General features: G+C 38.9%; 1 protein-coding gene across 1 annotated transcript; it reads left to right on the forward strand.

The window, feature by feature from the left end:
• Nucleotides 1–12,418: 12,418 nt before the first annotated feature.
• On the forward strand, nt 12,419–12,873 carry SMIM32 (small integral membrane protein 32). The gene has a single exon (XM_070933896.1). It carries the CDS (start codon nt 12,493–12,495, stop codon nt 12,871–12,873), a length of 381 nt encoding a protein of 126 aa, XP_070789997.1. The 5' UTR covers nt 12,419–12,492.
• The last annotated feature ends 14,374 nt before the right edge of the window (nt 12,874–27,247 follow it).

A 27,247-nucleotide genomic window follows, 5' to 3' on the forward strand; every position in this document is an offset into this window, starting at 1 on the left:
ATGGCCACTTCTGCCTGCTGTTTATGATAAAGCTGTTTTGGATAAACCACTTGCAGGCACATTCAATAAAATGCAAAGGTTTTCTAATAAAAGGTACATTCCAGTTTTCGCAGAAAAACATAGACCATCACTCAGCTTATTAGCCATATTATCAAAGTGGAAATAGGTCCATAAAATGGCAAGAAAATGGAAAGAAGCTTTACAGACCCTTCCTCCTTTCTCTTCTTTCCCCTACAAAAGATGTTACTTGCATTGACAACCATAACAAATTCCTTGTGATAAACAGAGGTTTTTTTTTTTCTTTCTTTTTAATTGTTTTTAACTCAAATAGAAAATCACTGAAGTAATCCATTTAAGATTTCTTTTTCATTGCTTATTTCACTGGTGAAAATTGTTAACTTGCCCAAACTTAGCATAAGCATATTTTCCTCTCAAAGGCAAATTAAAATCTAAAAACAACATTGCCTTCTCTCTCACTTTCATACACATTATACACAATAATTAACCCTACAAAGTGAAGCACAAAACAATAATTTATTTGATTGACTGACTGATGAAGTGTTAAATATAGAGGCTGCCTGATTCTGTCACAGTTCTGGACAACATACAACACGAAACAATATAATAAGAAAAATAAATGAGTAAAAGAGTAGCATCGACTTGAGCAAATACAGTATCCTACAAGGAATTCAAGACCCATTCTGGCCATCCTGGAAAAACAGCCAGGTTTCGAGACTCACTTGAACAAGGTTGTGAGCAGTGTGGTGGCCTAGTGGTGAAAACACCCACTCAGAAGGGTGAGCATTCAATCTTAGGTAGTGGCAGACATTTCTCTCCTGAGGTGCAAAGAAAAAATATCTGCTGCAAACTCCATTTGGCATCAGGAAGGGCATCCGTCCAGTAAATGCTCAACTCCATCCAGGCACCCCGACTGTATCCTGACTTAAAGGATTACAGGGTCGTAAAAAGGGAGTTTTTAATAAGGTCAGAGTGGGAGCAACTTTTTGAAGGCATTCTGGCAGGCACTGTGACCAAGAAGGCCCCTTCCTGGGTCAAGTGACCTGTTAATTGATGGGACCTGGAATATGGCAATCTTGTTGATTCATATAAGATGGGCAGAAACTACAGAACACATGGCTTCCAATAACTAGGCCCTCTGATACAAATGGCTTTAATAAGTGATAACTAGCACCTTAAATTTTCCTTGCTCGCAATTTTAAGGTGAAGGCTCTGTCACTAAGGTTTTTATCTCCCTTTACCATAATGTGCCACTGAATTGAAAGCAACTCTCCAGTGACCTCAGTAAGTGCATTTTCATCAATTATCATTTATCATTACCCACCTTTCATTAAAATCCATTATAATCCTGACCATCTCAAGGAGGCATAGGAAGTAAAATTGAAAACTATTAGAGTCTCGAAAAGCCACATCAAAAGGTCTTAAAATTGCAAAAGGCAGGTAGGCAGACACTAGGCTAAAACCAGGACAGCAAAAGCAATAGTGAAATGTTCAGTAAACTAGAGTCAATTAAATATTAAACATATTTTCAGCCACTGCTGTATATTATGTTGTGTTTTCTACTTTCCTGAGCAGTAGGGATTCTAGAGGAGCTGTGCTGATTATTTGTATGTGTATGAGGAGAGAAGGCGCTGGGGTTCTAAATAGAGAAGAGGTACCACATTTTGTTCCATTGTAAGCACCTTCCTTCTTACGTTAGGAGTTAAAATAGTGTAAACAGAATTTCTATGTTCCCAGATGTTATATTAAAATTTAGCCTCAACCTTGCTGGGTTTTTTTGTTGGATTCCAGTAGACTTTTGTGGAATTCCTGCAAAATGGTAATTGCTTTTATAATGTTATTGTATTCAAACTGCATCCAATAGTAAATGGCTGCCACACCTCTCTTACCTGGCAGTTCCTTGAATACCTCTCCAATCTGGAGTGGCTGGGTTATTTGGCTACAGGTATAAAAAGAAACCATCAACTAGATATTTCATGAATGCTTTCCAAGAGCCTGTTATTTATAACTCCTCTTTCTATCCAGGCAGCCCTCCAGGGTTAACTAACTAACTTACTAACTACTAGACTACACATTTGTGCCCAGAAATGAATCTCACTGTGTTCAACAGGATTCACTGCTGTGAGTTGGAATGTGGCCTAAATGAATAAATGATTAATTGAGTATTCTCTGCTGGTCCCATGTGCTTATGAAATTTATGATTCTTTTCCATCTGCTAGATCCAGAAACTGCATTCAATTGGGCAAGTCTTTAAGATTCCTTATTTATTTATTTATTTATTTTTCAAGTTTATACAGCTGCCCATCTTACAAGAAGTGACGCTGGGCCTCGTAGAACAATCAGGCAAAACAACAAATCTCTAGAAACAATCATTATCAAAATGTAAAACAATTGTTATTAAAAATTCAGAGACAGTGAATCGATAAACTGCAATAGTGGAGCCATCTTAGAATGTCACTGGTTCCCTGGGATTCCCAGATCTAATGACCTAGCCAGGTCTTGTGGGACTACCAGAACATTAGCAGGGATGGAGCTAATCTGACTTGCAGGCATGGGAGGAGAATTTACCAATCTACCATAAGGCAGACACCATAGCACAGGAGGCTCACCTCTTGAGACTCATCAAATGTAAATCCCTAAAAAATGATACCTGCAGCATGCTTTCTCTTCCAGATGTAATGGGAAAGGCTGAGGTAATTGGGAGAGGTGGTCCCTCAGATAACCCAGACCCATGCTATGAAGCAGTGGTGAAATCCAATTATTTTTTACTATCGGTTCTGTGAGCGTGGTGTGGCTTGGTGGGCATGGCAGGGGAAGGATATTGCAAAATCTCCATTCCCACCCCACTCTGGTGCCAACCAGAGGTGGTATCAAAATTTCTGCTACCGGTTCTCCAGAACTTGTCAGAACCTGCTGGATTTTGCCCCTGCTATGAAGCGTGTTCAAGATTAACACCCTTTCACTTCCGGTTTGCTTCTCGCCGCCGCCAGATGATCCCTTGGGACCGCCAGCCCCATTGCCTGTAAAGAGCCGCCTTTATAACTGAAAGGCGGCTCGAAAAAACTCCGTTTCCATGTGGAAATGGAGATAGAGCTGGCGGGGGCAGGTAGAGCTCTCTGCGTAGCCCCAAAAGTTTTTTTTTACTTTTGGGGACGAAGCAGATGAAGCTCCCTATTTCCCCCGCCGCCGCTCCGGGCTTTGGGAGACCTCTGCTTATGCAGAGCTAGGCGACAAGAACAAGCCTACAAAATTAACAGAATAATCAAAAAGGATGTGAGCTGGACCTGTGACCCTGAATCGCAAGTATCTCATTTATTTTATAACAGTTACTGAAGAAGGAAAAGGAAAAGGAAAAAAGAATTTTTAAAAATGGCGACTGCCAAGGCTTGAGAAGGGGCTGAAAGGGAGAGTCCTTCCGTTTCCTATTAAGATACAAAGTAGCGGAATAAATACCTCTGGCTACAATTGAAGATAAAGCTCTACTTTTGTGTTCTCTTTTTCCTGGAGATCTGATAGTGATCTTGGTTGGAAAGAAGTTTTTTTTTTCTTCTTTGCCTCTCTTTTCTAAAAAAGTTTGTCTGTGTGGAAACATGGCATTAAAACTTACAAAGCCGGACAAACAAGCAGTGGGGGGGGGGAGATTCCCCCATTAATAAATTACGTGAACAAATTCTAAATCTCCAGTCTCAGAAAACTGATTTTAACATAATTGAATTTCTTTTGGAGGAGATTGTAAGAAGGGATGAGATTGTGAATCAGAACTTTGAAAAATTTAAGCAGGAAATTAAAGAATTAGTGCAATTAAAGTTTGATACTTTGGATCGAAAGATTATAAAAATGGCTAACGGTTTTACAGAATTTATGATCAAGTTGGATGCAAATACTAATTTATTAGAGTCTAAAATGGAAGAAATTGAGGACAATTTGGACAATAGAATACAAAAAATTGAAAATGATTTGACAAATACTCAAGACAATAGCTCAGAACAAAAACCTAAAATGGAGGCTGATCAAAAGACTTGTAATGCAGAAAATATACAACAACGGATTGAAAGAGAAGTTTTAATGATGCAATATAATTTTACTGAATATGCGATTAGACTGAGAGGATTGCAGGAAAATAACAGAGATGATTTAAGGAAAATATCTTCTGAAATTCTGGCTGGGATTTTAAAGGTTCAACCTGAGGAAGTATTTTGTAGGATCGATAGAGTTTATAGAATAAATTCCTGGACTGCAAAGCAAAGGCAATTGCCTAGAGATGTGGTGATTTATTTTACAGATAAAGAAATAAGAAATAATATTGTGCAAAATTCCTTCAACTCTACTTTGCAATTGTTTGGAAGAAAGATTTGGATTTACAAAGAGCTCCCGCCCAAGATGTTATTGGAAAGAAAGAAATTTGGTTTTCTAGTGTCTGAGCTTAAAAAAAGAAATATTCTATTCAGATGGGATGCTCCAGTTGGCATAATATTGAGATATCAAGGAGAAAGATACCAACTAAATACTGTTGAAAAAGCGGAAGAATTTTATCAAAAATTTTTGAAAATGAACTTAACATCTTTATGCACAATACAGGATAAGCAGAAGGAGTTGGAAATAAAGGGAAAACATCGAATTATAGAGGCTGCTGTGGACAAATTGCCTTTGGATTCTTTAGACACCTCAGCTGGATTATCTACAAATATGAGAGAAGTGGCATCGGACTCTAATGTGATGATTCATCAAGTCACAGACAAGCATGGAAACCAATTAGCTGATACACAATTGATAAAAAAGAAATATGAGCTACAAAAGCAAAACCAACCAAGATCAAGTCATAAATCAGAATGAAAATCGACCAGTTGATATACAACTCGTAGAAAAGAAATTAGAATGGAGATCAAACCCACAAAAATTCAAGAAAAAAAGAAATAGATCTCACAAAAATAAAAATTTCTAAATTAGGCAACAGTGAAGCCAGTTATTTAAAAGATGACTGAATACATGAAAAGATAGTTGAGGCGAAGTATTGGTTAACATTATCCTGAGGAGAGTGACAGACCTCTGCAATGCCGTAACTTTGGGATGTGAAAAGAGCCTTAAATTGTTGGATTTGAATTATCTATCTTGGATTTCCTTTTTTTTATTGATAAATGTATTATATTTATCTTGAGCTATAAGGCAAGAGAGCTACGCTGGGGCACGCAGAAGATCTGGTTGTTACCCATTATGATGATGGGAATTAATAATCCTGATGAAAGCCACAATTACAGATACTATATGGAATATAATTATAAGTCACTCGGGTGGTTGTTTTCCTTTTTTATATATATATGAGGATATTCATTACTGATGGGGGCAGATGATGACTGAGGATTTTGAACAAACTGTTGCAACCAGGATGCTATGTTACCCTAATATGGATGATGGACTCAATAATCCAGTGGAAAGACATCAAAGAAGATATTATATGGATTATAAATTTAAAGTCATTGATTTTTTTTTATATAACGGAATATATCTTTTTTTTAGCAGGGCGGGCAGTAGATTAAAGATATCAAGAATTGTTGTGCATGGCAATTTTGTAGGAAAGTGGGTGGAAATAGGTTAGTTTACTGATTGTTTAGTTTAAGAAAAGGGATGTTTAAGTGATATATTTAGGGGAGTGGAGGAAATGGACAGAGTTGAATAAATGTTAAATTAAGATTTATGGGGAAGGCTGCTTTGAAATGTTATATATATAAGTATGGGGGAGGAGAAAAAAAAAGGCAGAATGTTGCTAGATTGGGAGTTATAATAATATTATTATGCTAAATTAGAAGTTATTATATAATGTTATTTTGAAATGTATGGTAAAAGGGGGAAGTAATAATATTAATAATATTATTAGCATGTAAGGGCCAGTATTTAGAGGAGGGAGTAAGGGGATGGTAAAATATTATATAATCTGTTATGAATTAGGTTTTTGTTGTGAAGAAGTCACAGGGGGGGATGGGTGGTGAGGGGGGATTAGGGAGGAGGAGGGAGAAAAATGGGGGGAAAATTTGTATTTGAAAACATTTTCAATAAAAAAAAAAAAAGATTAACACCCTTTAAGAAAACTACAACCATGAAGTGGACTGGGAAGCAAACTGGCAGCCAGTGCAGCTCAGTTTATATGTGCTGTTCTGAGAACACACAAAACTGTCCATGCCATTGCATTCTGTACCATTTGAAGCTTCCAGAAGCTTCAAGAGCAGTCCTATGTAGAGCGCATTACAGTAGTCCAATCTCATGAGTGATTTTGAGCAGAGTCTCCCGATCCAGGAGCAGGCATAATTGGCACACGACGAAGCTATGCAAAACCCCCTCCTGAGGCATGTCTGCCACCTGTTCTTAAAGCAAGGGTTGTGAGTCTAGAAGGACCCCCCAGATTACAACCAGGTCTGTCTAAGGCAGTGCAACCCCATCCAGCACCAAAAATGGCATAGTCCTAAAATCAGCAGACCCCAAAACCCAAAGCCATTAAATCTTGCCAACTGAAGCCTATTGTTCTCCTGGAAAGTATAACAGCGTCAACATATGTCGGTTGTCCCTAGTGAGAAGATTATGATCATATATTTTTGCTTTGTTTTATCTTGAACCTTAGATCTGGTTTGGAGACCAGAATACTTCAAATATAGATTTCTCATCTGAAGTGTGCATGCAAGTAATTGTTGTATTTCAATTACTCAAGCAAAAAAGATCGATGGCTCAAGTTGAAGAGCTCTTCAACTTCAACCATCAAAGCTCAAAATCTGCTTCTCATCTTGGAACTGGGAAATAGCCACTAAGATTAGAATCTCCTTCTAAAGCCACCTGAAATGCTGTATCATATGGGAGAAAATTCTGCAGGTTTCGGAATGAGCCTTTTGTATACAGTCAGAGACAACACTGTGGACCAATATTAGCTAAGATATGGACTCCATTAAAACAATATAGCCTACTACCCTCTGAAAACTTAAGCACAATTTGAATTCTTATATCCAATCTTCTGCTAAATTAATAAAAAGACAATGAAAGATGGGCTTTCAAAAATAAAACTATTTCTCAAATTAAGACACGATTTATTGATTTTGGTCCAAATTATGCCTGACAAACCTGAATACTTCTTATCAGCTCTTATATTAACACAAATAGCTCTTTGCTAAGGATTGCCAGAAAGAGATTAATACATCTATAATTGTATATCATACAGACAGGATAGTTGTAATTTAATGCTGTTTTTATCCCCAAACAAGATTTAATAGCTAAAGCACAACAATTAACAATTCCTGCTCTAAACTGATTATGTCTAAATTGTTTTAGCTACAGGGCAAGTGAAGCACATGGGAACAGAAAGCAGAAAGCTGGGCCAGCAAATGGCAGAATTAGTGGCTGGTTATGGATGCTTTATCCCCAGAGTTTACTGCTATGATGAGGAAGGAAATGTTCTTGAATGTGCATACTCACCATTATATCAACATTACACAATTTTATTGGGGAGGGAGATACAATGAACGAAAGTCTTCCAAAAGCTAGGGGGCAGCAGCTGACCAATTTTTCCTTACAGAACTACAACAGATACCTGTTTTTTTTTTCCTTTATATTCTTAGGAAACAACCCACAAACTTTTAACTCAGAAGAGTTCCACAATATGGCATGGCATCATACTACAGTTCAGAGACATCCATAGAGGGATGTCAAAAAAAGGGGAAATGCGAGCCACAGAACTAAATCTCACCTCTTTGTAATATGCAACACATGGGCTTTAACTGCATAGTCACATCTGCTGTCTTGACTTTTTTGACACCTGCCCTTCTTCATAGCTCCCCCCCAATGCTGTTTTAAGTTTATATCTGTAGTAGTTATCCATACAGAGAGACAGAGAGACAGTCAGAGACAGAGAGAGAGAGAAAGAGAAAGAGACAGAGATAATCTATATCTAAACATAAATATAGATATATAAAATATTTTAACTAAAATAACTAAATCATTTTGAACAATGTGTCCTTTGTCCTTTTCTGTATCCAGTTTTTGGTGGTTGAGACATGAAAACCTCATCACCTATTAAAATCCTGGTGTTCTCATTCCAAAGCGCAGCTGACTGGATGTCCTGATACAAACATTCCTATACTAATTCAGTCAGAGATCTGCAAATCTTGGGGGAAGGGTGTTCAAAAATTCACAACTACTTATTTATTTATTTATTTATTTATTTATTTATTATTTGCACATTCATCTATCCACATTTATGTATCTACTTATATCTATCTATCTATCTATCTATCTATCTATCTATCTATCTATCATCTATCTTTATCTATATCTTATCTATACCAGGGCTGTCAAACTTCTGGCCCATAGGCCAGATGTGTCACGTGCTGGCCATGCCCACGCTCGGTTTACCAAAGGGGAAAATAGTCCCAATATGTCACATGATGCCATCGTGACGACGTGAGATTGACACCCCTGATCTATACCTACACCTATATCTATCGATCGATTAATCGATCGATGGATCTATCCATCCATCCTTCCATCCATGGAGGAGGAGGAAGAGGAAGGAGAAGGAGAAGGAGAAGCAGTGACCCCTCATGGCAAAGAGGTTCAAATACACTGAATTTTAAAGCTATGTACAATAGGTCTGCCCATGATCAGGGCATTGTATGCATGCAATGTGATTTCCTATTCTTTTGTACCTTCCCATGTTCCTGCACCGCCTAAACCTGCTCCACTGAGAACAGATTAAGTAATTTGGATCATTGTGTAGCACAATTGCACCCATTCCTGGATCAGGAGGGTTCACAGTCACTCTTGCCTTAGCCACCTCTAGATTGGACTACCATAGTGTGCTGTACAGGAAGCTGTCCTTGAAGAGTATGTGGAAGCTTCCACTGATGCACAATCTATGTGCCTCTAGAACAGCAAATGTTATACCCCTGCTCCGCGAGCCGCATTGGCAGCCAGTTTGCTTCCAGGTCCAATTCAAGGTGCTGCTTTTAAGTTTTAAAGACTTTCATGGCATGGGGCTGGATTACCTGAGGGATTCCCTGATTACCTCAGTCCACTTCTTCAGATGTGGCAGAGAAGGTATGAGTCCTGTGGGCCCTGTCTGTGAGGGAACTCACAGGAGATGAGCCTTCTCTGCTATGATACTGCTTTTTCCCCACCCCAAGTGAGATTAGTTCCATCCCTGTTAATGTTCTGGAAGTCCATCAAGATCTGGCTATGGCTTTGGGTAGGGTGCGGTGGAATGTAGTCAGGATTCCCAGGAGGGAGGAGCTGTATTATAGAGAAGCAAGAAATTGTGAAGTTTCATTTCATTTGGAGGAAGATGGTTAAGATGCCTCTTTCCCAGAAGTTCTCAGAATATGTGTTTAATGATATGAGTAGTGTGCTTTAGTTTGGCAAGATTTCTGTCTATCAGTGAAGAACAATAAAGGAAACTGTATCTCAGAGTGCCTTTCTTGATTTTTGGAGCCTGACATCTGGAGTCACAGGGAACCAGAGACATTCTTAAATGGCTCCACTATTGTAGTTGATATGTTCACTTCCTCCATGTACCTTGTGGTTTGTATATTTTAATAATGTTCTAATTTTTAATAATGATCTATATATATTTTTATAATTCTTATTTTTATATATTTGTTATTTTAGTTGATTGTTGTATACTGCCCTGAATCATTTGTTGTGAGATAGGTAGCCATACAAATTTAATATCAATAAAATTGGACTTGCTTTAAATTGACCTGCTTCCCCCTTCACCAGGCTCTGGTGAAACAAACAATTTGCTTGTTTCTTCCTTCTATTCAACCTTGATGCCTCTGGTGCGGAGTCTTTTAATTTGGAAGCCTGACAGCGGGGCCTCTTCATTTATAAACTCTGCTTCATGAACTGCTTGTGCTGGAGAGGAGGATATATTAAGTTTAAATAAATAAAGACCAGTGTTATTCAACGAAGAAAGCCCTTGGAAATATTCAAAGCGCTACATGTCTCTTCTATGTTATATTCTTGATAGTAATGCTGTGTGGTTGAGTCATACAAAGTGGAGTTGAAGCTTGAACTGTAATGGGCCTAAAGATATGACGTCATGACTTTTTGGCAAAGACACAACTATGCTTCATCACTTCTGCTAGGAGAGTGCCAAAGAAGCGAGAGGGGAACAGAGTAGAAGAAAAGGCAATGTGGTGTGTAATGTGATGTCACCTTGTCTATCACATGTAAGGATATAAGAAAGCACATTGATTCCTCTTACCTATTACCACTGATGAGTCAGCAATCAGTCAAGATTCAAATTGAGAATTTCTACATTCAGTCATCTAACCTCTCAATGCTATCTCAGCTTTCCATTCATCTTTCCTTTATTTTCTCCACCTTCTTTAATTCACATTTCTTCTAATATGAGTCAGAAAACCATGGCTGAAACCTCAGCTCTGCTCTGGATGCCTTCCAGAGCCTTAAGAAAGGCATTATTTCACATGGACAATCAAGTTGTCCTGCCTTGGAGGGTTCTCATTAAGATCACTGGGTCGATGTGGGAAAAGAAGCACAAGACGTTTAGTATTATTTGAGATTTATCAAGCCATGAGTCAGGGTGGAAGTCCTTCCTTCCTTCCTTCCTTCCTTCCTTCCTTCCTTCCTTCCTTCCTTCCTTCCTTCCTTCCTTCCTTCCTTCCTTCCTTTCCTTCTTTGACTTCCCTTTTCTTCTTATAGATTAAATTATTTGGTCCAGGGGTATAAAATAGGCAGCTTCTTTCAGAGGAAGCTGGGAGAAGAATTTGGGGGTGGGGGGAAGAGAGAGAGATTTTATTTGCGTTTGACAAGAGCTGCTGGCTTTTAGGAAGTCAAAGACATCCTCTCCCAATTACAGATTCATTTCTTCCCTTTGGAATCTTGAAACTCTTCCCAAGGACACAGTCTGATACAATACCAAGTCCTGTGCGGTCCTTGATCTAAGAGAAGCTACTTCCTTCTTTTTGTCCACTGTCCACCCGTTAATTGTGGAGCCAGCTTGACAGCACCCAGTCTGAGTTCCCTAGTCTGAAACTTCTTTGATCTGGTTTTTCCCAAAGGGTTCCATTTTAGCATCCCAGGGGAACACCGTTGGGGAAGGCTACCACCACGAGAAGGGGTGGTGAAGGGTTTTGTTCTCCCCTCCGCATCCCCACCAAGAAAAGGGATCTTTTCCCGGAGTTCTGTCGTCCTCCAATCCACTGTTTTCATTTGTCTGGACTTTCGCTGCAGTGTTTAACACAACCTAATGACACTGAGAGGGAGGGAGGGAGGGAGGAGAGAGAGAGAGAGAGAGAGAGAGAGAGAGAGAGAGAGAGAGAGAGAGAGAGAGAGAGAGAGAGAGAGAGAGAGAGAGATTTAGCTCCTTCACGGTCAGGCTGCAGAGGTCTGGGATCCGTGGGAAAGCGAGAAAGGGGGTTTGGCCTCTTTGCCCTCTGGGGGTCCCGTGCCCATAAGCCACATCTAAAGAGGAGAGGCGAAGTCCCCGACGCAGTTTGCCTGAGTCTGGGACGCAGGGACTGGTTGCTTTCTTCTTCCCGCTCCACTCTGGAAGCCACAGCCCTCGGGGATTTATCTCGCCCATCGCTGCCTCTCGCCGCCGCGTCCTGCAAGATGTCACGAGCGACAGAAAGAGGCGACGCTGCCACCTGCAACCCTTCTCTGCTGAGCAACGCAAGAGGGTGAAATCTCGCTGCTGCAGCTTCGGCTTCTGCTGAGCAGGGGAGGGGGAGAAAAAGGGGGTGTCACACTGGAATCCTGAGGAGACCGATTCTCTCCTTCCATGAGAAGAACCCCTCCTTCTCTCTCTCTCTCTCGACCTCCTCTGGCTTGTCCAGCCATCGGAGGAGAAAAGCAGCTCTTGAGCGCGGGGCTTCCTTTGAGCAGACCCACCAGAAAGCAGGAGTCCACTAATGCGACGGAGAGGCGGTCATTTCAGCAGAAAACCGGGGCTCGCCTCTGGAGACTCAGCCAAACGCCAAGAAAGACGGGGTGCCTTTTGGTGGACGTGAATTTCCCCAGCTTTGGAGATGGGGGCGCCTCTCCTTTGAAAAGCCTCGCGGATTCTGAGCTGGTTTCCTTTCCAAGCAAGTGAGTGACCGCCTGCCAACCTCTTTCTCTCTTTGCTTTCTTTGCTTTTTTTTTATGTGTGGGGATTTTATCCTTCAGAAGGGGATCCGGGGTTCCTTTTCCAGAGCAAACCGAATTGCTCGGCCAAAGTTCCCAACTTTTAGGATCTTTCTGCTTCTCCATGCAACCAGAAAATCAGAACAAAACAAAAGGGGCATCGGCAAAGGGCCAGGACAGAAACTCCTTAGTTCTTCTGGGCTGAAAAACATCCCTAGATGGCTGATGCCATTGATGCCATTCCTGAATAACACTTTTTAAGGGAAGGAGCCAGCCTTCTTTTTAATTCTGAATTCAAGTCTCACTTACTTAGAAGAACCTTTCCTTTGCCATATAACAGACCTACATGCATGCATGCACAAACCCAAAGCCGTGTTCCTGGATAAGCCACAAGGAAAATATTTAAGGAGGAAAATGTATGGAGAACTTCTCAATTCAACCACTGCATCCGATCCCCACCTGATCGTTCAGACCAACACTCCCTATCCAGGGAGCACCCAGAGACCTATCAGCTCTTCAGGTTTTTACATGTCCACAGCCAGAGTGTTAAAAGAAGGTGAAATCAATAAGCCAGACCTGGTGACATATGTTGTCCTGTTCTTCCTCCTGCTCTTGGCTGTCACGATCATTGTACTTTTTATTAACTGCCAGCTGAAACATTCTTTTTTTGCTACACTTCCTTATGACCGATCCCTGCGAGAAGCTAGGAGCCCATGGAAAACGCAGGCTGTCTAATCTTCGGCAGTAAGAAGGGAGTGGGGAAAGTCTAAGCTAAGCTCTGTTATGACCAGGAGGATCTCGTGAACTCTCTTATGCAATTTGCCAAGGGGAAATAAAGCCAGCTCTGTACAAATGAAGATTTTTCTCTTCAACAACTAACTTCGGTACTAAACATGATCTGAAAGAGACCTATTTCACATACAGGTGCATACTTTTTTCTGCATGTGCAAGATGATTACAAAAAGATGTAAATAAAAAGAATGTGTATGGATCTCCACGAGTCAGTTATTATCAACGTCCATGTATGGATCCGGGTGCGTATAGTCAATGATTTCAGACTGCATATTAAAAGTAGGGATATACATTTCAGCTCACTATACAGCAAGGCTTGCATTGATAAAAAAAATATATATGCGGTCAAACTCTGATGCATTCTTGCCAGTCTTTGCATGGTTTATTTGTTAGTTTGTGTACATATTTACGTGATGCCATTAAGCACTCTGTGCTGATGAAGCTGGGATCTGCCCCCCCTTCCTGAATCTTTTGCCTTTTGTCTTAAGATATTACATATTGTAATTTAGTGGAAGATGTTAAAAAAAGGAAGAGAGATTCTAAAATCCAAGGTCTTGCTAAGTATCTGCTTTGGTTCTTATTAAGAAGTACTATTAAAACTTGTTTTATAATTGGGTTCTTTTGAGATAATTATATTGTTACTACTGTTGTCTGCCTATGATCCCCAAAGATAGTGAAAGTGATTGCTTGCACTCAGGAACCAGAACTGCTGAAATAATGACATTTACGCATTGTAAACCTACTATAAAGTCCCATAAACCCCAGAAGCATCTTCTAATCTCTGAACATAATTTTAAAATACTCTGTAGTTTAATATCTTTCTTCACTGCTGGACTGGAATGTTATCTGCCCTCCTTGAATCAGCACAAAACTAATTGGCATCAAAGTTTCCATCAATTGCTGATCCTTCCCCTGCCTCTTAATTTTTTCCATCATATTGGGTGATAAAATCTGAGAGATTTTTACCTTGGTTGGGATCACAATAAATGAGGAAATTCTACTTTCATAGTAGAACAACTAAAGATAACTTAAAGGCTACTAACCTACATAGAGTAGGAACAAGTTCAAAGCAATAGAAACAAAATAGGGACTATGCAGGACTGTGGGGTCCTTGATGCTCTCTGAACTTGATGGTTTCTTGCAGCTGTTTCATTACTAAACTGGGTAAGATCATCTGTGCACTAGTTTCTTGCACTAGTCTGCAAGAAAGCTCAGAGAGCACCAAGGACCCCATAGTTTAACTCTGAGCTACAAATATTCTTTTTTATTGCTACCATGCATGGAGTACAGCAGAAAACTGTATTGTCCAAGTCCATCTTGAAGAAAGGCCATTAATCAGAATTATTGTCTATTTCAGTGGGTGCCTAACAGGCTAACTTAATTATAAAATGAAATAAAGAATGACTCAAACCAGTAACTCAATTGTATTAAAGCGTTTACACTGGAAGAAAATATAGTAGTCTCTAATCTGAGCACTTGTACACACATCTATTTACTCAGAACTTGAATTCAGTGGGCTGTACACATCAGTAAATGGACATAGATTAATTAATGAAAAATGTGAATTAATTGGGGGGGATTACAACAAGCTAAAGAATACCTTATATTACATATATGGAGAGGTGGAAATATCTTAAGTTGAGCCGTAAGACTTAAAAATCAGAAATATATAAAAAATATAAACCTTGCTGTTTTATTCAGCTACAGTATTTTAAACTTTCAAAATTAAAACCTGTGTTTATTAATCCTGTTCTCTACTTTTAATCAATTGTGATTTGCCTGCAACTACTGAGAATGATGTTGCTTAATTGCCCTTGCCAATTATGTGCTTTTATTCCTTCCCTTTAATAAGGTCCATTCCTCCTTTTAAAATAGTCACTTGAATATTCAATGTTTCTAATGGCAATTTCAGGAATTTAAGAACAGTTCTGCATTTGAGTGTCTCATCACATTTCTTTGGCAAGACAGAGTTATGGTGGGGCCTATCTCAGAACATCAGCACAGCTTTCACTGGTGCAGTGTGTATAAAACTAATGTGAAGTGTGTGCCACTGAGCAATAACAAACATAAAATAGTTTTGCACTGTTGGTTCATCAGAGGGAAACTGATTTATAACACCGAGTATATTGTAGCATCCAGAATTGTGAAGGCTAGAGTTAACCCAAATAACAAACCACAGTGGCGGGCATTTAGACGTATAACTAATACTACTAAGATACCCATGGATACCCATCCATGTTTCTTAATTTTGAAAATAAGGTAGAAATCAGTTAAATATAACTTCTTGCCAAGTCCATGCTTCTGTGGTCATTACTTCAGTTTCTATGTAAAAATGTCGCACACTTTGGTATTGATTGAAGGGTTGATTGAAGGGTTCAATGGAAGGCAAAGTTCTGTAGAGCTATTTATATCTATAAAAGATTCATTCTGCTATTGCCGTAAGGCGAAATTCTAAGAGATATCAATAAGTTGAACATTCTGGAAAGCTGCCTTGAAGATCTATTGAATTAGAGAAATACTTGATTGCGCACAACAACTGAATCATATGTGGAGTGAGGAGAAGACTCCATTCAGGAAAGGTAAAAAATTTTAAAATGTGTGTTATTCCCATAGGTTAATGTTGAGGCTACACAAATATTGGTTGTTGCAAAATCTGGCCAAGTATTGGAAAGGGACAGAGGAAAGAAGGATTTAATATAGGTTTACCTCCCAATGTATTCGTCTCTAGAGGTCAATTAAATCATTAATCAAGAGTTCCCTCAGCCTCATGCTGCTAAAACTTGAATCAAACACACCAGTTAATACAATGTCTGACCTCTAAATTGGTTTATACTGGTGCCATTATGAATCTCAGTTTAATATTCTTTGGTAATAATCGTGTTTTAAAGTCAAGATAATAATCTGTATTGCTATAGACAGCTATGCTAAAATTATTTTATTTTAAGATCTGGACAGCTTGTTACCATGCCTTTATAAAAGAACGTAGTTCTCTTGCCCACCTGTTCAGCTTTCTCTACCCTTGTGAGCTCTTCCTCCCTTTCCTTCTTGTGCTGTCAACCATTCCAGAGAATTTTGACAGCATCTTTGAAGTTTCCCTTCATCCTTGAAACCACCAAGGTAGTAAAAGGAGAGAATTACCACTTTCATATCTTACCTGCAGACCTCTCCAACACATCTGGGAAATCAGTACATAAATGATAGCCTTTTTTTTTTCCAACAGGCAAGTTATATATATTTTTGCAATAGCCAAATTCAGATACATGCAATGTATATAGTGTGAAGGAAATGAAGGATGCGCTAGTGTGATAAATAGACAGACAAAACAGAATGTACACGTGGCCCTCATCGAGAACTTATCATGGTAATTGTTTATCACATTCCAATGGAATATAAAGATTGAGATTTTTGGACTTGAACCTAGGAAAATTAATGTTCAAGTTCACTGAGTGATGAGACTTTGCAGTAGTCAGTTTCTCAACCTAGTTTCTCTCACAGAGTGTTGTGGGGACAAAATTAGGGAAACTCCTATGTATACAGAACCCTGAGCTAGAAAAACGGTGGGAAATTTTAAAAAAAACCTGTAACATTAACGCTGACATTTATTTATTATTTATTTATTATTATTTCATATTTCTAAACTGCCCATCTCCCTCAAATAGAGTCTCTTTGGAATGGAAATACATTTAAAAGGTAATGTGCTTGATGACAATTTGTAGAAATCTGCATTGCTGTTGCCCATTTTTGTTACATTCTCACCTTATCGTGTGCAAGAAATATTACTATTTTTAAAACATGTTTTAACATTTTCCATCCTGGGAAAGCTACTCTGAATGAAATAAAGCTGAGAATGCAGCAGAATGTTCCACAATCCAAAAGAAATAAGGATTTCTTGCAAAGGAAATGCTCATCCAAGAATTGAGAATATGCACTTGCAGTATCTAGGAAAGCTATGTGAGTTTTCTGGGGTGGGGGGAATAGAGTGTTTGTGGATAGCAGGAAAATGCAAACACACACCCAGTCCTCACAAAAGCCAAGTTTTTAGGAATATTGAGGGTAATCATGAACGGTAAAAGGACCTTTCACCGGTCTGCGGAGGTAGGATGCCACAGAATTATATAACCAATTTCTCTCAAATTGGCAGCATCTGGTTATACGTGTAAATCCAGAATTTGCAATCAGTCCCACCTAAAGCTGGAATAATTCTTTTGGCAATTTTAATGTAATTTAATTATGATTGTTTAACAAAACCTTTTCATATGTATGTCTTTTCCCATTAGTTATAGCTAGGATAATGTCACTCACACAATACTGCAGGAGGTGACATTGTCTCACTGTTAATTCACTAGTCTAAGACTAAATTATCCAATCATTCATTCATCTTCCTCCCAATTCTTTGATTTATGAAAACAGTATTATAAACATACTTTTGCTTAAGTTTACAATAGCCTTAGGTCATAGCCAATTTTGTGGTTGCTTCTGATGCAAGTACTGTATTTCCTGCTATGCAAAAGAACACTCTTAAAATGCCAGTGACTGCAGATAAAAATGGAGATAAAACAATCCTTTTCTCTGTATAATAACCCTTGGTTTTCCAAAGTAGATAACCAATTTATCTATGAAAAACCTGTTTTAATAGTTATTTTTCTACAAAACTTCAAAAGGAGAAAATATTAAGAATCGAAAAACCCTCTTGAAAATGAACCACATCAAGCTACTATGCCATAAAATAATTATTATTGCAGAAAACTATTGAATTATTGAAATTAACAACATAAATCAGAACAAGCTGCTGCAGGGATGTAACATTTGATGGAATCAGTAGAAATGGAGATGGAGTCAGTTCAAATGTACAGTTGGCCTCTGTATTCTGCATTTTGTCAGGCAATGGCAAACCACTTCTGAAATCTTGCCAAGAAAATTGCCTTGTCCAAGTAGTTACCAACAATCCATACATGGAATGGCACAGCACGGCACGGCATGGCATGGCAGGGCACGGCAGGGCAGGGCAGGGCAGGGCAAGGCAAGGCAAGGCAAGGCAAGGCAGGACTGGACAGGACAAGGAAGGACAGCGCACGACAGGAATTGAAGGTAGACAGTAATATCAGGAATACAGCATATTGTCCTGCAACATCATTTTCCCGATTTAAGAGATAGAATTTATGTGTCTTCCACGCCAGTCTCCATCAGAGCTGCAGATTTTCACAGCTTTTCAAATCCAGGAGGTGGTTATGTTACTTTTAGATTCAATTATATAATTTTATTTTTTTTTAATGCTGTAATTGCAGAAGAATGGGATACAATCACAAAACAATTGTATATTTTTAGGTATGTCACATGCATTCATTTCTCAGTCATCTTCTGTGCAATTATTGGGACCCCAAACTAATAGCAAGATATATGCCTTTTTGCTTTGCCTTATCTGTTAATCAGCTATGATTAGAAAAGACACTGCCCTTTGAATGAGGTGCTGATTAAAGCAGATACACTAGATGTCCTAACTTGGTGCCTTCTAGTTGGTTTGGGATTATAATTGAGTTCTCTGCCATTGGTGATGCTAATTGGAGAAGTCCAGAAATAGCTATCCGAACACATCTGGAGGCCATCAATTTCAGAAGATTGTTCTCACCAGATTCAATGAACAATTTTATCCAGTCATTAATGTAGGAATTCTTGGATGCTGGCAACTATAATGCCATCTTATACAAGGAAAACCATGGGTACTTCATAATACCGTTGATATATAAATTTTTATCTTTTCATCAAATGCCCATTCAAGAAAAAAAGGCTTTAGAAAAATAATTCTGTAAATATTGCAATGAATGTTTAAATATAAATTGTCAAAAAAACAAACATACATACAAAACCCACAAACAAATGTGAGATGTTTCTAAGCCTTCAAAATTCTTCAGAAGCAAATTTCAGTTACTAACAGCTGGAGACACTGAACCAGATGCAAAGTTCTGCTTTCCTGCAGAGATACATTGTACAGTGGGACGTGGTATTTATATAGGAGTGGGCGGCCCCACTGAAATGTAGGGGAGTTTAGATATTCTCCATTACAGCACCCAGCATTGCTCAGTTGGATCCTGTTTTTTGATGAAGGACTTCCTTTTAATTATCCTTTTAAAAGTGAGTCTATTTAGATACCTAGTTATTTGTGCTTTGAAACCTCAAAGACGTCAGCCTTTAATGAGAGGAAAAAAAAACACATTGGTAACATGTTCTAGGTTCATTCTTGAAGCTAAGGCAAAGTTCTGTCATTTTGAAATAGAAATCTAAGACAGAACCCTTGATACATGATGTTCAGGTGATGTTCAAATTGAAATTAGATTGTTCCAAGCTACCAATTCTGCATCTTGCACTTCAGATAAATTCCATGTATCATGTCATGATCTAAGTGTTAAAGTACAGTTTGCTTCCAACTGTGAGCTTCTTCGAAGTTTGTGATATTATTCACAGCAACACAAGCTGTTCACCTACACAGATGAACTTTGCATGTATGGAGAGTGGAGAAGTTAACGCTTGCAAAATGAACAAGATGGAAACACTGATGAACATAAAAGACCACTGGAGAAGAAATAAATAACTTAGAAAAGAGGCGCCCAAGTGATGTTCAAAAGGCAGCATGCATCCTTAAGCAGTCCATTCGACAAACTGCCATTAAATTTAGCAAGAGGGAAAAAAAGTCCATGAGAAGTAATAAATTGCTTTGGCATTCTTGAGTATTAATTATGATGTATGTACAGAATGTATGTGTAGAAGACAATATTCAAAGGCAATTCTAACTATATTTCTAAAAAACAGTCTTAGAGACAAGATGAACTCCTGCTTATTTTCAGATTTCATACCCACAAATATGCTGAAGGCCCAGCACACAGAAGGTCCCTGCTTGAACAAGGGGCTGGACTAGAAGACCTCCAAGGTCCCTTCCAGCTCTATTCTGATTGATCGATTGACATAACTAAAGCCTAGATAAATAGGATTCCAAATAAGGGTATTTCTGCCCGTAGGATTCAGAAAATAGTTTGATAAGCCTGGGACTGATTTCAAGAACCTGGGGTTTGGCATCACCGTCTTCATGGAAATCAATCATGATCTGCTTTTCTTGTTTGGCAAAACTGAAAGAAATCTAGCATTCCCTTCGAAAAGAACTTTTTTAAAGGGATTTTTCTGATAACTTTTTAAATTTCTTGATATAGCTGACTGAAATCTGCAGGCTAACTTTGAAATGCCAAGGTCAGACTTTTTGTGTCAGACTTTTTGTGTATGTAAGCCGCATATATAATTAGAAACAGGAATCAAAATTACCCTTGTTTTTGTGAGAAATTGACATATGACATAAAGGCAAGAAAACTATAAAATTGCAGAAGGATTGATATAAGGGGAGGAAGAGAGGGAAGGAAAGATTGGACAACCATTTGTCTGAAATAGTATAGGGGCCTCAGCAGGGGGTCGAACTAGAAGACCTCCAAGGTCCCTCCTTTCAACTCTGTTATTCTTATGAAAGGGGGAAGGAAGGATTCAAATTTGAGAGATGGAAGGATTTGCTTGGTGTCTCCCACTTCTCATATTCTATATTTTCTTTTTGTCAAATTATATTGAATTTGCACTAAATATAGATATATCCTTAGACAAGAAACCTTCAACAATTCGGAAGATTATGTGCAAGAATTAGGCAGTTAAGATTAAATGAAAAGCAGTGAAAGATAATTTTATGTTCTGCTCTGCTGACACCAAGGACACAGAAAGTACAATAGGAAATGGACAGGTAAGGACAGTGAAGTGTGCTACAACAGAGGCAGGAGTTGCACAAACATTTTACAAACAATAAGCCAAGGCTACATGCTCAAAGCTGCAAAGCCTCTATAAAAACCTCTATGAAGATTCTTGCTTCTCGGAGAAAGAACTAGTAAACATCCAGTACAATGGTTTAAACAGACTAGAGTCTATTAGTCAAAGAAAAGTACTCACCCCAATGCCTTTTCTCTGCTTTCCTTGAGATTTTCCTGATGTGGAAACTTCTGGAGAAATCCATCCACTTCTGTGGATAAATATGCTCCTTTGAATCAACAGATCAGTAACAAAGCGCCAGAAAGTTAGACTGAGGTACGCTTCAGAGGAGCCCACTTTGAGTCGGACTTTTCTCTAACCTTTTCAATTCTGTTCAGTTTTGAATTCAGAATCCAGTCAAAACTGACTTCATAGTCCAATCGATTCACGTTATGTTTGGGAAGAAGCATAACAATAGAACAGTGAATCGTTGATTTTTATAAATGAAAGAAAAATCTCCAGAAAAGTCCTCTTTTCTGGCCTGAACAGGGGCTTGTGAAGTAAATAACACCAAAGGCATACTATGAAAAGATAAGCAGCTACCAGTAAACCAAAACACAAAATATCACAAGAAACTTTAGTTTGATGACTCTAGCAATATGAAAATCCTTCAAAACTGAAACATTTTCACCATTGCCAAAACACTGAATTGGACAATTTATAACTATCGTCATGATTATGCAAGTTAGAATTTACTAGGGTGTGTCCTGTTAATTCAGAAGCATGATTGTCAAAAGCTAATAATGGAAGCTGAATACTGAAAAGGAACATCTTCCTTTACCTTCTTATATACTGAACTAATAATTATCTGGTTATCTCCAACTAATTGTTGCCAATAAAGCAGCATCCCATGGGCCATTTGATTATCCTCTCCAAGGTCAGGAAGAGTTCTCTACTCTTAAAGGGATAACTGCTCCTGCATGCTTAAAATAAACATAGCAAGACTGGAAATAAGTCTTATAAGCACTAAGGAAACTGAAGTTTCAAGTCTCCTGTTCCCTTTAAACCCTGATCTGGATATGTTTTTAGGCTGGGTTCTTGAGTGAAGAATTTCAAGGATACTGCAGCTGGAAAGCAACTTGGACCTCTTGTCCCCGTGACATCAGCATATCTGGGGAAAACCTTTCCTGATTGTTTCAAGCTCTGGAGCATCAGATGCTAGATCCTGCAATAGCCTAGATCAGGGGTGTCAAACTCAATTTCATTGAGGGCCGCATCAGGGTTGTGGTTAACCTCGGGGGCCGAGGAAACGTGGCTGGGGTGGGTGTGGCCAGTTCAATATTACTCGTGTTGGAGGCACCTGCAAAAGGGGAAACATCTCTTTTGCTTTGTTTTGCTTTTAGTTTGTTTTGCTAGCCCTCTGCCAGCGAAAACGGAGCTTGGGGGAGTCCATTTTTGCTGGCAGAAGATTGCAGGAGGCCATTGTGGCCAAAAATGGGCCCAGGGGCTGTGTGCGCGGCCCCCTCAAGCTCCATTTTCTCTGGCAGAGGCACCGCAGTCTGGTTCTTCGCTGTTTCCAGGGCAGCCCTGCGGGTGAGATCTAAGCACCCCTTGGACCAGATCTGGCCCGCGGGCTGTGAGTTTGACAGCCCTGGCCTAGATATATCACAAAGGATGAAATTGACAAATAGATTGTCCCTTCCCCCAGTGTGCAAAGTGCTGTCCTTCTATACTTTCTTTACTCTTCGTAGTGTGTGGGTGAGGGATTTTTATTGCTGCAATATCTGCAGAAATTTGAAATAGCCACCTCTGGTTCTTGCTCTTGGCATTAGTGGAGGCAATCACAAATCACCTTCAAACTGTTTTCAAGGATTTGGGGAGTGAAAATATGTCCTGATTGCTTTTTTCATTATCTCTCTGAACTTTGTGTTCTTTAGCCGTATCTGATGGGGCATGTGATCTTCATGCAGTTTGAATTTCCTCCCATTCTCACTTAAAACTATTGTTTATTCCTGTCCTATTTTTCTTACATTCCCTATTATTTTGGATACTTATTTTTCTGTTCACTCAGTATTTTAAGCCACGAATGAGCAAGGTCAGACTTTAGCTACATTGGCTGGAATTAAGAGATTCAAGGTCCAACATATAGATCAGAAGGCTGGGAAATATATTTAGGAGAAATGAAATCCTTTTGATTACTTACACCAAGATCTTTATTATCATTTTGATCTCTCACAGACAGGCATAATTTTACTGTCTGTCAGCATAGGGCTTTTAAGGATCACTGCAATTATAATCCATTTAAATATAAAAAACAATCTTTCCAGTGGAGTCTGCTATTTAGTATTATTAAATAGCTATTTATACAGTCAATTACAATTTGTGTTCAATTAATAATCCTTAATAAACTAAATTACACTTTCAATACAATCCCATTACAATTCTCAATTACTTCTGTAAATTTCAAATTTATGATTATGATGAATAATCTGCAATTAGATTCACAGTCTAAGACTGGTAAAAGCTTAATTCAGACCTAACTAAGGACCTAAGAGTTGTAAAAATAGTGCCAAAGGATGCAGGCAATTCAGAATCACCATTGAGTTGGGCAGCTGTAGAAATTGAACAGCACTTAGCAATAGCACTTAGACTTATATACTGCTTCACAGTGCTTTACAGCCTTCTTTAAGCAGTTTACAGAGTCAGCATATTGGCCCCAACAATTTGGGTCCTCATTTTACCAACCTTGGAAAGATGGAAGGCTGAGTGAACCCTGAGCCAGCCAGAATCCAACTGCTGGCAGTCGGCAGAATTAGCCTGCAATACTGCATTCTAACCATGGCTCTTAATAAAATAAAATAAAATAAAATAAAATAAAATAAAATAAAATAAAGTAAAATAAAATAAAGTAAAATAAAATAATAAAATAATAAAATAATAAAATAAAATAAAATAAAATAAAATAAAATAAAATAAAATAAAATAAAATAAAATAAAATAAAATAAAATAAATAAAATAAAATAATAAAATAAAATAAAATAAAATAAAATAAAATAAAATAAAATAAAATAAAGTTCCAAACAAGGTGGGTTTTAATTTTGGGCATGAGTCCTAAGTCCCTTCATTCAGTAATGTTGAAATTTTGAATGGTTGCTGAAAGGCTATGAGCTGAAAACTTCCTGCAGTCAGTTGGTGGAATTTTACTGTAGCCACTGATCAAATGATCAATTTTTCATCCTTTGCTCTACACAAAGGTACTACACATTTCCTGTTGTTTGTTACATGCTGAAATTATCATTATTATCTTCACAACATTGTAAAATCACAGACTCCAGTTCCTTAGTTAATGTGTAGTAACACCAGGGCCGGATTTAGATTGAAAGAGGCCCTAGGCTATTCCACTTATGAGGCCCTTTCACCAGTGGTGGGATTCAATTTTTTAACAACAGGTTCTGTGGGCGTGGCTTAGTTGGAGGTGTGGCTTGGCAATCATGTGACTGGGTGGGCATGCCTAGCTGGTCACGTGACTGAGTAGGCGTGGGTAGCTCATCATGTGACCGGGTGGGCGTGGCTATGTGCATAGACTTTTTTCAGAGGGCTGAAAAAAGTCATTTCTGACTGGGCCTCGCACTTTTGACCTGACCTCACACTTATGACCATCCTCACATTTATGCCCGTGCAGCTTTCTTAACAACCATGTCACTCATTTCACAACTGCTTTTCTTCACCATGGTGACAAGATAAGGCAAAAACGTAAAATGTGAGGACAGTCGTAAGTTCGAGGACTGGTCAAAAGTGCGAGGACCAGTCAAAAATAACTTTTTCAGCCCTCTGAGTAGTCCATATGCACAAAAGGACTACCCAGAGGGCTGAAAAAAGTCATTTCTGACTGGGCCTCGCACTTTTGACCGGTCCTCACACTTATGACCATCCTCACATTTATGCCCGTGCAGCTTTCTTAACAACCATGTCACTCATTTCACAACTGCTTCTCTTCACCATGGTGAAGGGCAAAAATGTAAAATGTGAGGACAGTCGTAAGTTCGAGGACTGATCAAAAGTGCGAGGACCAGTCAGAAATAACTTTTTCAGCCCTCTGAGTAGTCCATATGCATAAAAGGATACAGCAATAGAGAGGGATGAAGGAAGGGAAGGGAAATTAGAGTAGGAGAGAGAGGGAGGAAGAGAGGAGGAGAAGGAGAAAGGAAGAGGAAGTAGGGAGGAAAAGAGAGGTGGTAGGTTTGAGGAGAAAGATTGCTGTACAATAAAAAGATGAAAGGGAAGAAAGCCAACCCCAAGGAAATATAAAGATATTAAGATAAAGAATGAATGGTTAAACTTTAAAGAATAAAAGACAACAAATATGAATAAATAACAATAATTAGAAACACACATACAAACATACAATGTATTTTCTTTGAACAGAGTATTTGGCCGGTTCACAAATTTAAACAGTGTTTAGTCATTTCAATTAAATTTACAATTTCTATATTTCCTTTTTGCCATATTTATTCCTCATCTATTTTTGTAAAAAACCAATATTACCCTCATCCTCATCTCTAATCTTAATCAAATTCAATTTTTCCCTTCTATTCTATATTATACCCCTTCCCATTGTCATCTATTTTTATATCCATCCTCACATTGGTTAATTATGTAATATTACAGTTGTTTAATATGAATTCAACATTTTAATATAAATCAATTAGTTATATAACTACCTTTTTTGTATATTAATCAATATGAACATGAATATTCCAATTATTTCCAGGCAATCCAATTTCTTACAAATCCATTAATTATATTTACCAATAATAATAAACCAAATAATTTCCCCCATATATTCCTCCAAACCACAACTTAACCATTTCTGCTTTCAACACAATATACAATTAATAGTATCTCAATTATTACAATTCCCTAGTTAAATAGAGCTTTTTTTCTTTTGTGTTTTAAAATCTCCTCTTTTTCCCTAAATTTCCTGTTGTTTGCACCTACCTTTTTTGGTGAGGAAAAAGAAATCTGCCTGCCTAATTTTCCAATGTGCAAAGCCAACAGCCTGCTTTACTTTCTCTTTCGTTTTTCAGTATAGCTAGGGGGGGAAAAATCAGCACTCTTTGCAAGCAAGGAGCAGATCCGTGAGCAAAACAGCTGAGAGCAAATCCGCTGGGGGTCGGGAGCCAATCTAAGCAAGGGCTAATTAGCCTCTGCTGAAGCTCCGGGGGCCAATAAAATTACAAAAAAAACACTGAACCCTTTGTTAAATTGCTGGCTCCTCCGCCCCACACCCACCACTATTTATTGGCAATAAATAGTGGTGCGGAGGGGCGGGGCAAGCCAGCAATTTAACAAAGGGTTCGGCTGCAGCACTGGCTCTAGGGCGACCCTTTGAAGCCCCGAGGCAAGAATTTGAAGGTTTTTTTTCCTCCAGCCATCGGAGGCAGCAATAGATGGGGAGTGGGCGGGGTAAGCGAACGGCAGGCGATCCAACAGAGCAGAGAGAGTGAGGGTGAGTGAAGGCGTGGAAGCTGCTTTCTCCATCCTGCTCTCTTGCATCCGGAGCCCACGTGGATCCCAGGCAGCGGAACTCAGGCTAGGGAAGGGGTGGGCAATTGTGGCTCTTTTACAACCTGTGGCCTTCAACTCCCAGAATTCCTGAGACAGCCAAGCTGTCTCAGGAATTCTGGAAGTTGAAGTCCACAGGTTGTAAAAGAGCCACAATTGCCTACCCCTGGCTATGGTAGGCTGGCGCCGTGCGGGTGGGAGGCGAGGGGCGGGCGAGCCAGCAATTTAACAAAGGGTTCGGCCGAACCCCCTAGAACCCCCAGAATCCCACCACTGTGTAGGCCCCTCTTGATCTTGAGGCCCTAGGCTGAAGCCTAGTTAGTCTATAGGAAAATCCGGCCCTGAGTAACACTCATCAAGTTCTTCCCAAGAACCTAGAATATCATAATGTATTGATATATTATTACTACCATGTTTCCCCGAAAATAAGACCCTATCTTAAATTTTTTTGAACCCCGAAATAAGCACTTGGCTTTATTTTCAGGGAGGTCTTGTTATTTTGGGATACATGGAGGAAACCAGAGGAAATAGCAGGAACCAGCTGCACATGTGTTTAAATATTTTCGGGGAAGGCTTATTATCAGGGGATGTCTTATTTTAGGGGAAACAGGGTATTACTACTATTACTACTACTACTACTACTACTACTACTACTTATTTTATTCATTAAACATGAAACTCAGTCAACTGAACATTCAAAAATGCATCACAAATACCATTGACTGGTTCTAATGGTTGATACGGGTTGCTGCCAGCGTCCTAGGTATCAACCAAGTACCTTCTTAAGATGTACGATGTTCCAAGTAGCGCAGTTTTTTGCAGTTCTGCTGATGTTATTGCAGGAAGCTGCAATTTGTTGATCCATTTATAAAATTCTTGGACATGGTACCAAGTGCCCCGATGACAATGGGTATCACTGTTACATGTTTCATCCATAGCCGTGTAGTTTCGATGGCCAGGTTGTGATATTTTATGATTTTT

The sequence above is a fragment of the Pituophis catenifer genome, unplaced genomic scaffold (assembly GCF_029215685.1).
Source record: "Pituophis catenifer annectens isolate HBS135680 unplaced genomic scaffold, rPitCat1.0.hap2 SCAF_2, whole genome shotgun sequence".
NCBI lineage: Eukaryota > Metazoa > Chordata > Lepidosauria > Squamata > Colubridae > Pituophis > Pituophis catenifer.